The following is a 14,120-nucleotide window of genomic DNA, read 5'->3' as shown; positions in this document are numbered from 1 at the left end:
AGATCATGACACAAAAAAATTACACCCCATACCGCAACGTAAGTGAAAAAATAAAAGCGCTATAGGAGTTACAATAGGGCCATTGTAATCATAGCTATTTGCAAAAAAAATACGTTTTACTGTTCATAACAATAGTAAAATATTAGAAAAGCTATGTGAACATGCATATCGTTGTATTCAGACTGACCTATAGAATAAAGAGATCATGTCAATTTTACCGTAAAGTGCATTACATAAACACGGAATCCCCGCAAAATTTGTGGAATTGAGTGTTCCCCCCCAATTTCACCCCATAAATGATATTTTGGGGGTTCTGTCATTAAAGTACAACTGTTTCTGAAAAAAAAAAAAAAAAACAAGCCCTCACCTGGCCCTGTAGATGGAAAAATAAGTTATGGCTCTTAGAAGGCGAGGAAGAAAAAAAAAAATGCAAAAATGAAAATTGGCGCAGCTCTTACGGGATTAAAGGCTTACTGGGCACAGGAATTCACAACTAACAGCACAGGAACATTGCCAAGGGTGAAGGTAAGAGACATACCCTCATCCTCAGCATCCTGTGCCCCCCAGGGAACTATCAGCAGGTTAGATTTGTCTACCCTGCCGATAGTTCCCCTTAAATGTATTCAACCAATGACTTAAACAAAACAAAACATACAAACACATATTTAAAAGTATAGATACAAGTTTTTTATGAAGTACAGTACTGTATATCTCTAAATAGTCATACAGATACTAAATACTCCCAGTACATATTACCGCCATAGTGTTACTGACCAGATCCAATATACCAAGACCAACATGATCTTACCAGTATACAAGAGGCACATAATGCAGTCATAGCACACCAGTACGGCAGGACCTGTGCCCCATCATTTATATACACAATATACATAGCCAGCTACATATACATATACACAATATACATAGCCAGCTACATTTATATACACAATATACATAGCCAGCTACATTTATATACACAATATACATAGCCAGCTACATTTATATACACAATATACATAGCCAGCTACATTTATATACACAATATACATAGCCAGCTACATTTATATACAAAATATACATAGCCAGCTACATTTATATACAAAATATACATAGCCAGCTACATTTATATACAAAATATACATAGCCAGCTACATTTATATACAAAATATACATAGCCAGCTACTTTTATATATAATATACATAGCCAGCTACTTTTATATATAATATACATAGCCAGCTACTTTTATATATAATATACATAGCCAGCTACTTTTATATATAATATACATAGCCAGCTACTTTTATATATAATATACATAGCCAGCTACATATACACACATATATATATATATATATATATATACACACACGATATACATAGCCAACAACATTTATATACGATATACATAGCCAACTACATTCATGTATACACTGTGAAAAACATATTCAAACTGAAAAACCCACAAAACCGCAGCCCATCCTATCTCTATACTATGTAGTATTAGAGGGCTTTCCTCTGTGTGAGGTAATAACATCTCCTCAGGTGTGGGAGCGGGCGGCAGGTGGCAGCTGCGGAGGAGCCGGCGGGGAGTTGGTTCTCTCGTCCTATAGTGGCGGTGGGAGTAGCCGCCAGGACCCCTCCTCTGCACGGGTCACCTCACCCTCGTCCCATCCGCATGTCTGCTGAGGGGAAGCCTGGGGGCATTATGCAAGCCGCGCACTCTCCAGCCTTATCTGCACTAGTTCCTGGCGTTACACGGGGGCTTGGCTCCACGTCAGATGCTGCGCGGGAGGTGATTGGAGGGGAAGGACATAACGAGGGGGCGTGGCCTCGTGCGGCTGGTACATCAGTACAAAGTGATGTGCAGGTGATCGATATCCAACTTTCTCCACAAGTGTGAGGGAGCGTGCTGCGCATCTCATCCCGGGATCACACACAGCAGGGCACGGGCGGACATCATGCAGAGCTGCACCAGATCCTGGGGGCTGCTGTGCCGCTCGGTGAGGCTGGGCTGCAGCGGGAGGGCAGCCTGGCAGCACATCCATAGGACCACCCGGAGCAGCAGCAGCCGGGTCTCCGCAGCCCTCGGCTCCCCTCCCGGCTCCCAGAGACAGATCGAGCTCCTGGTCCCCCGACACGACGACTTCTCCGAGAGACACATCGGACCCGGCGACAAAGAGAAGAGAGAGATGCTGCAGGCTCTGGGAATGGAGGTGAGTACAATGGCTTCCATCCCTCTGATTATAGGATTACCCTCTAAGCCTGGGGGCTATGAGAGGGCTGAGTCCCAAGCATGTCTCTCCTGTGGCTGACTGCTCTATTGTTCTCTGGTATCAGCCAGTTTCAGACTCAGTGGAGTTAAATCCTGGATCTTCCCTTCTCTATCTTCTCTACTTTACATGTTAAGTAACTCTTCAGCCCTAGCATTGTATCAGATAGGTTTCCCGATGTACTACTGTATATGTGTGTGTGTATATATATATAGGTTTCCCTATGAACTATCTTTAGTCTCTTCAGCTGTAATATAGTCCTAGTGGTTGTTTCCAGGATCTACATACTGGAGAAGTGTTTACATTGTCTATAGAGCCAAAGTAATTCCAGTCACTGGCATGTGTTATGAGGACAGTGTTTACCATAGACGCATCCATAGGAAATCCATCAATACATCCTACATACTTTGTCCGTTTATTCAGTTACTTTGTATGGGAGCGGTAGTTGCAGAGAGTAGACCCGTAAGATGTATGATAGACTCCTTATTGTTAGAGCTGAATTATGAGACTGATCCAATTTCATAATACTTTTCTTTTACCAATTAGAGCATTGATGAGCTAATCGATCAGACTATTCCAGCAAGCATTCGACTGTCAAGACCCTTGAAAACAGATGACCAAGTCTGTAAGTTCAATCATGAATCTCAAGTTATATAGCATTCTATATATCCATGGCATCTAGATACCAAGTGAGGTTGCTGCAATCCGCTGTCAGGGACCAGGTTAACCTGTTCAGAGACTCCTCTAGCCGTTCAAATATTATAGGGATCTCAACACTGGGGGAGATAGTGTAAAGGTCTTGTCTAGTGACTCTCTTTGTCTGTCCCATGTGTCTAGAATCTGTGCCTGTAGCGTCCTGGAATGATACTGTGCCCATGCTACTGCCGGAATGGCTGACGTCATAAGACCTAGGACTGACATGGCCTGTCTTGGGGAACAGGAACTCTGGGTGAAAAGATCTCTTACCCTCGTTATGATCAGATCCACCTTTTGGGGAGGAAGAAAAGAACGTTGAACTAAAGAATCTAGTCTTATCCCCAAAAAGGAGCAAATCTGGTTTGGGCACAGACAGGACTTTTCTAGATTTACTTCCAGACCTAGCCTTGAGAAGATGTTCTGACTGACAGGCAATGCTGGGAGACTAATAAAAAGACAATTTATAAAAAAAGAAAAGATAAAGTTTTTAGTATAAACAAAGTAAGACATAGGTATAAAGGAAAAGTGTAGCAAAAATCTGCATATACATAATGAACAAACTGTCCTATGACAGAAATACAATCGCCCGCTCACGGAAAAGAAGTGCGAGTAGCAGCTGTATGAATCGGGCTATAAGGCAACATAAACCAAATACAACAAAGGAAGAGGCGAGGAAGAAATCCTGCTCATAAACGTCATCCCGGAACCAAGGGAAAAATATATAATAACAAAACGTATAATATCCTCGAGGACCGGGAAGGTGAACTTACATAGCATTACAGTAGGCTCGCCTCTATCGCTAGTAAGAAAAGGAAAAGAGAAAAAAGAGAAGATGAGATAACATAGTAAAAGAGATGAGGGAGAGAAGTACGGGGGAGGGAGAGGGAGAGAAAGAAAAAAAAAAAAAGGGGGGGGTGGAGTGTTATCTCGAACGCCTGTCCCAGAACGCATCCCAAGGCTCCCATACCGAATGAAATTTTTCAATTGTGTTGTTTAAAGTCGCTGTAAGCGATTCCATACTACGAATGTCTCTAATTCGTGTCAGCAAATCCATCGAGGAAGGAGGGGAAGTACTCTTCCAATGAAGGGCAATAAGACATTTGGCAGCAGTAAGGATGTGAAGGAGCATCTTGGCTGTGCGACTCCCAATAGACTTAGGGGGGACATTAAAAAGAAAGTGTAAAGGAGTCATAGGGAGTTGTGTGTCTAAAACCTCTTGTATGGTGTTCCGGACCATCGCCCAGTACGTCTTGATCAAGGGGCATTCCCAGAAAATGTGGAAGAGGGTACCCAGAGCAGATTGGCACCTCCAGCAGGTATTAGGGAAGGCAGGGTTGAACTTGTGGAGAAGGGAAGGAGTATGATACCAGCACATGAGTAATTTATATTGCGTTTCTTGAGACTATCTTTTCTGATGGTCCTACTATCAGAAAATTGTCTAGGTATGGAATTCTGACAATGTACTGCTCCCTGACATGAGCCATCACCTCCGCATCAGTTTCGTGAAAACTCTGGGGGCCTGACACAACCCGAAGGGGAGAGCCCTGTACCGATAATGGTGGATCCCTCCCATACGAATTGCCACTCTCAACAGATTTTGGTGGTCCGGGGAAGATGGTAATATGCATCTTGAAGGTCCAGAGTGCACATGTAGCAATTTTTTGAAAGGTTCAGGATGGCCGACTGAATAGTCTCCATTCTGAATTTTTCGTAGCAGAGGTGCCGGTCCAGGTCCTTTAGGTTGATAATTGTGCGAAACGAACTGCTGGGCTTTTTCACTAGGAACAGGGTTGAGTAAAAACCCGAACCCCGTTCTGAACTGGGAACCTGAACCAGCACCTCTTTCTGGAGAAGAGAGAGGACTTCGGATTCCAAAGCCGCTTGTTTCTCTGGATATCGGCTCAAATCTGTTATTACAAAACTATGACCTGGGGAGACAGAATTTTTTGTTTTAATCCATGCTTTATTGACTCCTTCACCAAATTGCTTGAGGTTATATTCTCCCACTCCTGAGAGAATCGCTTCAGGCGTCCCCCCACAGGCCCCCTGGCGTCATTTCTTATCTTTTTTTGGAAGCGTTCATTTTGGAAAACAAATAACCCTTCCCTTTACCAGGGGCTTTCCAATTCTTTTGTTTTGGATAAGATGTCTGAGCCCCCCCCCCCCTTCCCTTGCTATGAAAGGGCCTCTTGGGAGGAGGAAGAACGGAGGGGAACTTCCTCTTACGGTCCGAGGCTTTTTCTAATATAGAATCCAACGCAGGACCAACAACAATTTTCCCTGGCATGGAAGGGCACATAATTTGGACTTGGATGTAGTTTCCCCCTTCCAATCCTTTACCCAGATAGCTCTACGAGCTGAGTTAGAAACTGCTGTAGCTCTAGCGGCTAACCTAAGGGTGTCTGCTGAGGCGTCAGTCATAAAATCCACCACCCCAAAAATAGTAGGGAAGGCTTTTAGAAGATCTTCCCTGGGCGTACCATCCCTGATATTGGATTCCAATTCTTCTAACCAAAGTTTTAAGGATCTAGCTACTGAAGTGCTGGCTACCATAGGTTTAAAAATAGCTGCAGCCGCCTCCCAGTCTTTCCTAAGAAAGCTATCTGCTCTTCTGTCCATATGATCTTTCAGCGTGCCCGTATCCTCAAAAGGCAAAGCCCCCTGATTTCTCGTTATCTTGGATACTGGAGGATCAATCATAGGGGCTCTATCCCATCTTTCAGTTTCTGTTTCGTCAAAGGGATATTTGCGTTTCATAGCTCTAGGTACAAAAAACTTTTTATCAGGTTTTTTCCACTCTTTATCTATTAAATCCTTCGTAGTATGATGAATTGGAAAAACCTTCTTCTTTCTAGGGGCCAGACTTTCAAACATTTTGTCTTGAATAGATAGTCTCTTTAGTCTCCTCCATATTCATAGTGGCTCTAACCGCCTTAACTAGGGACTCTACTTTGTCCACCGGAAATAATGGCCTGCCCGATAACTCATCTGATGAATTGTCAGAAGATGCTTGACATTCCCCCTCTTCTCTGGATCAGACTCCAGTGTAATAATGGGACTGGAAGAGTGCGATACAGCCACCTCGGCTCTAGATGTAGAGGCTGAAGAAGCTGGGGTGGAGGCTGGGGTAGAAGCACCTGAGCCAGACCTCTCCTTAGGCATAGCCTTCGTAACTTCATCTCTAATTAAACCCCTGTAAGTACAAGTGAGAACTTTTTTAGGGAACAGTTTGGACCAGCATAAACACATAATCTACATAAACAGATAAATCTCACTTAATGCTCTTCATAAAGGAAGGAGAGTCCTCTTCCATAACTTTACAAAGGCACATATTGCACAGGGACTTAGAATAGGAGGAATGCAGTTTCTTATGACACATCAGGCACTCCTTTCTACTCTTTCCTTTTTTAGAAGAATCCTACTGTAGTAGAAAAAACCCATCAGGAAAAAAATATTTGGGGTACAACCCCTCTCACCACCATGCAAACCTCTTCCTGGGATTTCTGTGTCTGTGTGTTCTGCTTCCTCCTCCATGACTGAAGCTGAAGAAGCTGTAGTAGCAGTAGTGGGAAGCACCTCCACCTGCTGTAGTATGCTGGTCCAGAAGCTGGCTGGGTTCCTGTTCCAGTTGGTGCACACACTTGAAAAAAACCACACTCCTGCTTTAAATTCATAGAGGGGGACCGCCCCCCCCCCCTCTCACCAATCGGTGGCGAGCTGCCAAACGCCGCTGACAACGGACCGCCCCTCCATCCCCTGAAAGATTTCAGGTGGGAAAATCCTCCCCCCAAGCCCTGGAGCCCCCAGCGCAGCCCGCCCCTAGTCCGCGCCGGAAGTATGCGCGACGCAAACCGGAAGCCATACTGCACCCAGGGCGCCCACCGGAAGTAGGCCGTACCACATGACCACCCAGTGACGTCACCACGCAGACGCGGGCACACACGCCTGCCGGAAGCCGCTCCTACGCCGCCATGAACGCCAGGCCCCCCCTGCAGGCCTGGAACCCGGCGGAAAAACTCACCCTGGCCGGAGGGAGAAGGGAATTCAAGCCAAAAGGAGGGGAACCAGGAGGACCGCAGACTGACCAGGTGGCTCTTTTCTGGTAAGAGGCTTATACCGGCAGGGTAACCCGGGCTATCAATTATTTAGGAACCAGGCGCCCACAGCTTCAGCTTGATCCTGGCGACTTCTGGGAAGGTGCAGAGGAGCTGCACCCTCCACCATCCTTCTCAGAAGACAGGAAACAGAACTGGTGTAAGGGGTTGATGCGGCTCCTTTTAAAGCTTGATTGATTGCCTGGCGGCTGTTTCCTGTCTCATGAGAAGGGGATGGATGCTCTCCAGGGGTGCTGTCATAGGGCCAGAAGGGAAAAAGTAGTTGTTTTCTTGCAAAAATGGCGCCACACCTGTCCTCTGGTAGTATGTGGTATTACAGCTTGGTTTCAGTGGAACTGAGCTCCAGTATCCGACACGAGCTAAGCACGAGAGTGGTGCTGGTTTGGGAAGACGGTAGCAAATTTTTTTTTTTTTTTTTTTTAATCCTGTATAACCCCTTTAAAATACTATTGAAGGGAAAGCTCTGATACTTTGTATATCCATTAAGGGTAAATCATTGTTGAAATCTGTTTCTGGAATTCCTCCATTGTCAAATCTCCAAGATCTCTGTTGCTTAGGGATTAATCCAGATGTGCCATTAACTAGCAATGGGGGGATGTGACCCGTCAGTGCTTTGTTCTTGGTGACCTGTTCTCATTCATTTCATTTAACCTCTGGATTACACTGAATTTCTGTCTGTTTGCCCGTTGAGCTGGTGTGATGGTTTTTCTAAAGTGACTCTCCACAGCATTCCTGGTACACAATAGTGCCTCGCTGCTGGTATTTATGGACTCTGTTACTGTAAACTTACTGGTACTTGTCATGTAGTTCAGATACACTCTCACAAAGGTTACATTCTTATAGATGGATTCCTGTGTGTGTACTTGGTACTTTACATTGTGTACATGTTTATCTCGGCCATAAAACACAACTTATGTACTGTACATAGAGGGAACGGATCAATGATTTTTTTTTTTTTTTTTTTTTCTCCCTTGCTCTGCCATGAAGACTGTAAATAGGTACCATTTGAGGCAGCAATTATTTGTGTAACTGTTTTGTAGACGCATTATTTCAGGCCACGCTGCTGTAGCTTCCTCCTGTCTTCCACAATGAACAATTTGTCCCCCTGCTGCTGATTCCTCTCTGTGTAATTGCATATAAAGCACATTGCAGCTGGAGTGCAAACTTTAAACCCATTTAGCTTCTGTCAAGTTTGTGACCAGTTCAGTCTGGTTGGTTCAGGATGACATCAGTGAATTGCTGAAGCACAGTAGAAAGTCTGAAATGTACCGATTTAACTTGCAGGTTAATGCAGAAGCGTGTTTTCCCTTAACAAAATGTTCCCTCCGTGGTTACTTTTTATATATGGCTTTATAAATGGCTAAGAGCAGTGACAATGCATGGATGCATGTGCCAGACTTAGACAATGTGACCTAAATCAGCATTTTTAATTGTAGTCATGCCGTCTGTAAGGGTACGTAGCTCAATGATTGTGCTTGATTGTGTTTCCCAACCTTTTCCACCTTGGGGTACCCCATGGAAAAGTGTTTCTTTGGGGCACCTTACCAAATCTTGTACCGAAGAGAAAAAAATGCCTAAGAGTACCTGACACTAGGAATAACTTTTGACATGTCAGAAGTTAATGATCACAGTGGATCTGAGTACCGATGTGATCCACAGATATAGCTGGTTAGAGGGAGTGCAGCTGCACAATTCACTCCCAGCCACACTCTAATTCCGACAATGTAGCCTCATAGACAGGGCTGTGGAGTCGGAGCTAGAGTCGGAAAAATTTTTCAAATTATTGAATTTTCATATGAATTGTGTTAATATAATATATAATAACATTAATATGGTTTATGTTCTATCAATTTAGGGCCTTATTTATAATTAAAAAAGCCCTCTCATGCATTTAGTTACATTTTTCTCCATATGGGCCGGTTCACACTGAGTGAAACTGGTGGATATCTGTGCTATCTTCCAATAAACGCTGTTACTTTATTAGATTAATACAACACTGTTCCTGTCATTCTGTGAAGGCAGCGCTGGTTTTCTGTAGGAGTGTCAATTTTTCCCCATCGACATGACAGCACCACCAGAGAGAGGGACTCCGCCCCCCAGGGACAGGAAACCTAGAGAATAAAAGGAAAGGCCCTCCTCTCCACCCTCAGTGGTTTCCTGTCCCTGTAGGGAGCCTGGAGATGTAGCATGCTGGAGCTCCCTCTAATCCCTGGTGGCTCGGTGCGGCCGAGGGGGAGTCTCAAACGGGCCCTAGTTGGGTCCATAAGCCCACACTCACCGTCCTGGAGGCCGGCCGGACGCTCGTACGCCTCATCGTATGGCTGTGGAGTTTGATCCGGCCGGCAGGAGAATACCCGGAAGTGACGCGTCACGGGATTCTCGGAGCGCGCGGCGGAAGTGACGTCTGACGCCGGGCACCAGGAAGCGAGGCAGCACTGGGAACTCAAAAGCTGCAGATCGTGCTGGAGTGAGGTGGTGGCCAGCATTTCAGCGTGTTTTGTTGTGTGCCAGCCAGCATGAGCGAGAGGAAGAAGGATGCTGCTGGGCCAGCAGAGAAATCCAGGGTAACAGACGGAGACACAGTGTGGTGAGCAGTATCTGTCTGTATTTTACATTACTGATTGAAATGTGTTTGATAGGAGGAGGAAGCTAGGAAATCTAGACCTGCAAAGAAGGAGTGTAGAATTTGCAAGGGGAGACTGCCTACAGATTATGACAAACCAACATGCGAATCCTGCATTGATAAGATGGTGGCTGCAGAAACACCCAATATATCCTCTATTCTATCATCCATGAAGTGAGACGGTTTCTTTTTTTCATTTCTACTCCTTCTCTCCTTTTTTTCTATTATGTTAAATAATATAATAAGAGCAGCTCTCTCAGGAATTATTTTTTTCTGTTTTTAGGGATTTAATTAAAGAGGAAATCCAAAAATCCCTTGTGCAGGTATCTCCTGCGGTTGCACCTGTTTCTGCTCCTAACCCCGCTACTCCGAGTACCTCTCAGGAAGCAGTAGTCCTTGCAGAGAATGAGTTTGAAGAGGGGGTTATTAATGAGATATAGGTGGATTATTCAGATGATGAACTTTCCGGGAAGCCTTTATTCTCAGTGGAAGATGTGGATACTCTAGTTAAGGAGGTACGCTCCACTATGGAGATTGAGGAGCAGAAGGAACAGAGATCCGTACAGGATATCATGTTCAGTGGCTTAGAATGCAAGAAAAGAAGAGTGTTCCCGGTGCACAGAACCATATCAGCACTGATTAATAGAGAATGGGCAAAACCTGACCGTAAAGGCTTTATTCCTCGAGCCGTAAAACGGAAATATCCGTTTGACGAAAAGGAAATCCCATCTTGGGAGGGGCCCCCCAAGATAGACGCAGCTATTGCAAAGGTTTCAAAGAGGTCTCAGCTGCCTTTTGAAGATCTAGGCACGTTAAAAGACCCCATGGACAAAAAAGCGGATGGTTACCTTAAAAAAGCCTGGGAGTCATCTACGGCTACGTTTAAACCAAATGTAGCCGGTACCTGTGTTGCCCGTTCAATGTTAGTCTGGTTAGCACAATTGGAGGATGCAATTAAGGCCAAGGAGTCAGAAGACTATTCTATCCTCCCTGGCTCAACTTAAGAAGTCTACCTCTTTTTTGGCAGATGCCTCAGCCGATGCGCTCAGATTCTCAGCCAGATCAGCAGCATCATCAAACTCAGCCAGAAGAGCTATTTGGCTTAAGAACTGGTCTGGTGATGCAGTCGCAAAAGCAAAAATTTGCAGCTTTCCGTGTGAAGGAGAATTTTTGTTTGGGTCAGAACTGGACAAATTATTGGAGAAGGCGGGAGATAAAAAGAAAGGGTTTCCCTCCTCCTTTCAGCCAAATGCCTATAGATTATTTCGTCCCCAAGGTAGGGGTGGATTTAGCAGAAGAGGATCGGACAGAGGAGGAAGAGGTAGAGGATACGGTAGATCAAGGGGCTACCTCTTCAACCAAAAATCCGATACCTATAAAAAGCCATCTACCCAGTAGTACTGGGATCAAGGTGGGGGGTAGATTAAAATTTTTTGCCCAGGAGTGGAAGAAGATCTGTGGCAGCTCCTGGGTCCTGAAATACATTCAGGAAGGTGTGGACTTTGACTTTATCTCCCGACCCCCCACACGATTTGTAATAACAAAGAGCCAAATGGGAGAAGTAGGGGCTAAGACTCTAGAGAAAGAAGTGATTTCTCTTATTGATAAGGACGTGCTTGTCCCTGTGCCACACTGTGAAATAGAACAGGGGTTTTACTCTACACTCTTTTTAGTTCAAAAACCCGATTTATCCTTTAGGGTCATTATTAATTTAAAACCCCTTAACAAATTTCTGAAGTATCAGAGATTTAAGATGGAATCTATTAAGTCCACAATAAATTTATTACAGAAAAATTGCTTTATGGCCTCCATTGATTTAAAAGACGCCTACCTTCATGTACCCATACACAAACAATATCAAAAATACTTGAGGATTGCTATACGGATTAATAATAACCTGTGTCACCTTCAATTCCAGGCCCTTCCCTTTGGAATTGCGATAGCCCCGAGAGTTTTCACCAAAATAATCGCAGAGATGGCAGCACACATTCGGGAAGGTCCAGGTTTGTTTATTCCATACCTGGATGATTGATTTTTTACTGGTAGCTGAGTCAGAGCAAAAACTAAATTCTCAAATAGTGAGAACTCTAAAGATTCTAGATAAGTTAGGTTGGATTGTAAATAATGAAAAATCCTTTCTATCCCCAGCCCAGCAGAAAAAATTCCTAGGAATAGACTTAAACTCATCTTCTCAAAAGTCCTACCTACCAGAAGACAAAACTCGCAAACTAAAGGATACAGTAACCGCAGTACTAGAAAACCCCAGAATAACCATCAGGAAGGGTATGTCTCTATTAGGTCTATTCACTGCAGCCATCCCAGCGGTACCTTGGGCCCTAATCCATAAGTAGACCATTACAAAAACACCTCCTTGAAGTGTGGGATGGGTCTCCAAAAGGGTTAGATAGAAAAACAGTCATTCCCCATGAAGTCGCAGATAGTCTTTCCTGGTGGTTAATAGAGAAAAATCTCACAATAGGTTTAAGCTGGAATATGTTTTCTCCGATTTTGGTCACAACCGATGCTAGCCCTAGGTGGTGGGGAGCACACTTAGGGGAGTTGGACTTCCAGGGTATGTGGGATGGATCTTTCAGGGATAAATCCTCAAACTACCGTGAATTGGCAGCAATATTAGAAGCCCTCAGATCGGCAAAACATTATGTAAAAAACTCTTAACGTGAAAATATCAGACAATTCTACCTCAGTGGCGCTTGTAAACAAACAAGGAACCACAAAAAGTACAGCATTGCTGGACCTCTGTTACAAAATATTCTCCTTTGCAGAAAAAAAAATCTACTATCCTTATCAGCAGTTCACCTAAAAGGAACACAAAACATCAGGGCAGATTATCTCAGCCGGAATTCACTGCACCAGGGAGAATGGCAACTAAACCCGGAAATATTTCACATGATCACGGACCTATGGGGAATACCGGAGGTGGACCTATTCGCCACAAGATCCAACCGGCAGGTGACACAGTTCTGTTCGCTATCTCCCAGGGACCGACCTCTAGCAATAGACGCATTATCACAGACTTGGAGGTGGAGGCTAATGTATGCCTTTCCGCCGCTACCTCTTCTTCCAAGGGTACTAAGGAAGATAAGGCAGGACAGGGCCAGGGTGATTCTACTGGCTCCCTTTTGGCCCAGAAGAGCGTGGTTTTCTTGCCTAACTCAGATGTCCATCTCCGACCCATGGGTTCTCCCGGACCGTCCGGATCTTCTTCTTCAGGGGCCAGTTCAGCACCCACAAGTGGACAAGCTCCACTTGACGGCCTGGCTCTTGAAAGGTTAATCCTGAAAGGTAAAGGGTTGTCGGATGCAGTCATCTCGACATTGCAAAAAAGTAGGAAGCCTATAACATGTAAAATTTATTTTAGGATTTGGCAGGCATATTTTACTTTCATAGGCACCACGACAATAGACCTTGACAAACCGAACCTGGCTGCGATTCTGGACTTCCTGCAAAAAGGACTTGAAAAAGGACTAAAAGCAGCTACTCTTAAGGTACAGGTCTCGGCTCTAGGAGCATTATACAGTCACCCTTTAGCAAAACATCCTTGGATTGTTAGATTCTTTAGGGCCTTAACCAGACTCTGTCCTAAAATTACTAATAGAGTGGCCCCTTGGGACCTTAATGTAGTTCTTTCAGCCCTAATAAAAGCCCCGTTTGAGCCTCTAACAGAGACGTCTCTAAAATTGCTAACTTTAAAAACTGTCCTATTGGTAGCAATTACGTCGGCCAGGAGGGTAAGTGAGATGATTCACTTCTCAGCCTCGGAACCTTATACAAAGGTTCTAGAAGATAGAATTATACTTACCCCAGATCCGGCTTTCCTTCCAAAAGTTGCTTCAGTTTTTCACAGGTCCCAGGTAGTGGTTTTGCCTTCCTTTTTTTGATAAACCCGCAAACGAGGAAGAGAGAGAGTATCATTGTTTAGATGTCAGGAGGGCAGTCCTTACCTATTTAGACATCACTAAACCTTTTAGGAAGTCAAAAAATTTATTTGTACAGTTTTCTGGTCCCAATAAAGGGAACAAGGTGGCTAGAGGTACTCTAGCAAACTGGATCAGACAGGCCATAAGCTTATGTTATGTTTCCACTGGTCTTTCGCCTCCTCTCTCTTAAGGCTCACTCCACACGAGCAGTATCAACATCTTGGGCAGAGAAGGGAGATGCCTCTTTAGAGCAGATCTGTAAGGCTGCCACTTGGTCTTCTCCTCACACTTTCTTCCGTCACTACCGTTTGGATCTGTCCTCTACTTCTGATGTTTCCTTTGGTAGAAGGGTCTTGCAAGCTGTAGTCCCACCCTGAATTCCTCTCTGGTATTCTCTCTGGTGGTGCTGTCATGTCGATGGGGAAAACCGGAGTTACTCACCGGTAATGTAGTTTCCCCGAGTACATGACAGCACCA

At 44.5% G+C, this 14,120-nt stretch overlaps 1 protein-coding gene across 1 annotated transcript in view; it reads left to right on the top strand.

Annotated features, from left to right (window-relative positions):
• The first annotated feature begins 1,832 nt into the window (after nt 1-1,832).
• The window catches only part of GLDC (glycine decarboxylase), a 50,894-nt gene continuing 38,606 nt past the window's right edge, over nt 1,833-14,120 (top strand). The window contains exons 1-2 of the mRNA XM_069961943.1: nt 1,833-2,214; nt 2,818-2,896. Of these exons, the coding sequence (XP_069818044.1) occupies nt 1,960-2,214; nt 2,818-2,896 (334 nt within the window). The 5' untranslated portion in view covers nt 1,833-1,959. The remainder of the gene's footprint in view (nt 2,215-2,817; nt 2,897-14,120) is intronic.

The sequence above is a fragment of the Dendropsophus ebraccatus genome, chromosome 3 (assembly GCF_027789765.1).
Source record: "Dendropsophus ebraccatus isolate aDenEbr1 chromosome 3, aDenEbr1.pat, whole genome shotgun sequence".
NCBI lineage: Eukaryota > Metazoa > Chordata > Amphibia > Anura > Hylidae > Dendropsophus > Dendropsophus ebraccatus.
The sequence above is the reverse complement of the archived record's forward strand: the minus strand, read 5'-3'. Positions and strand labels throughout refer to the sequence as shown.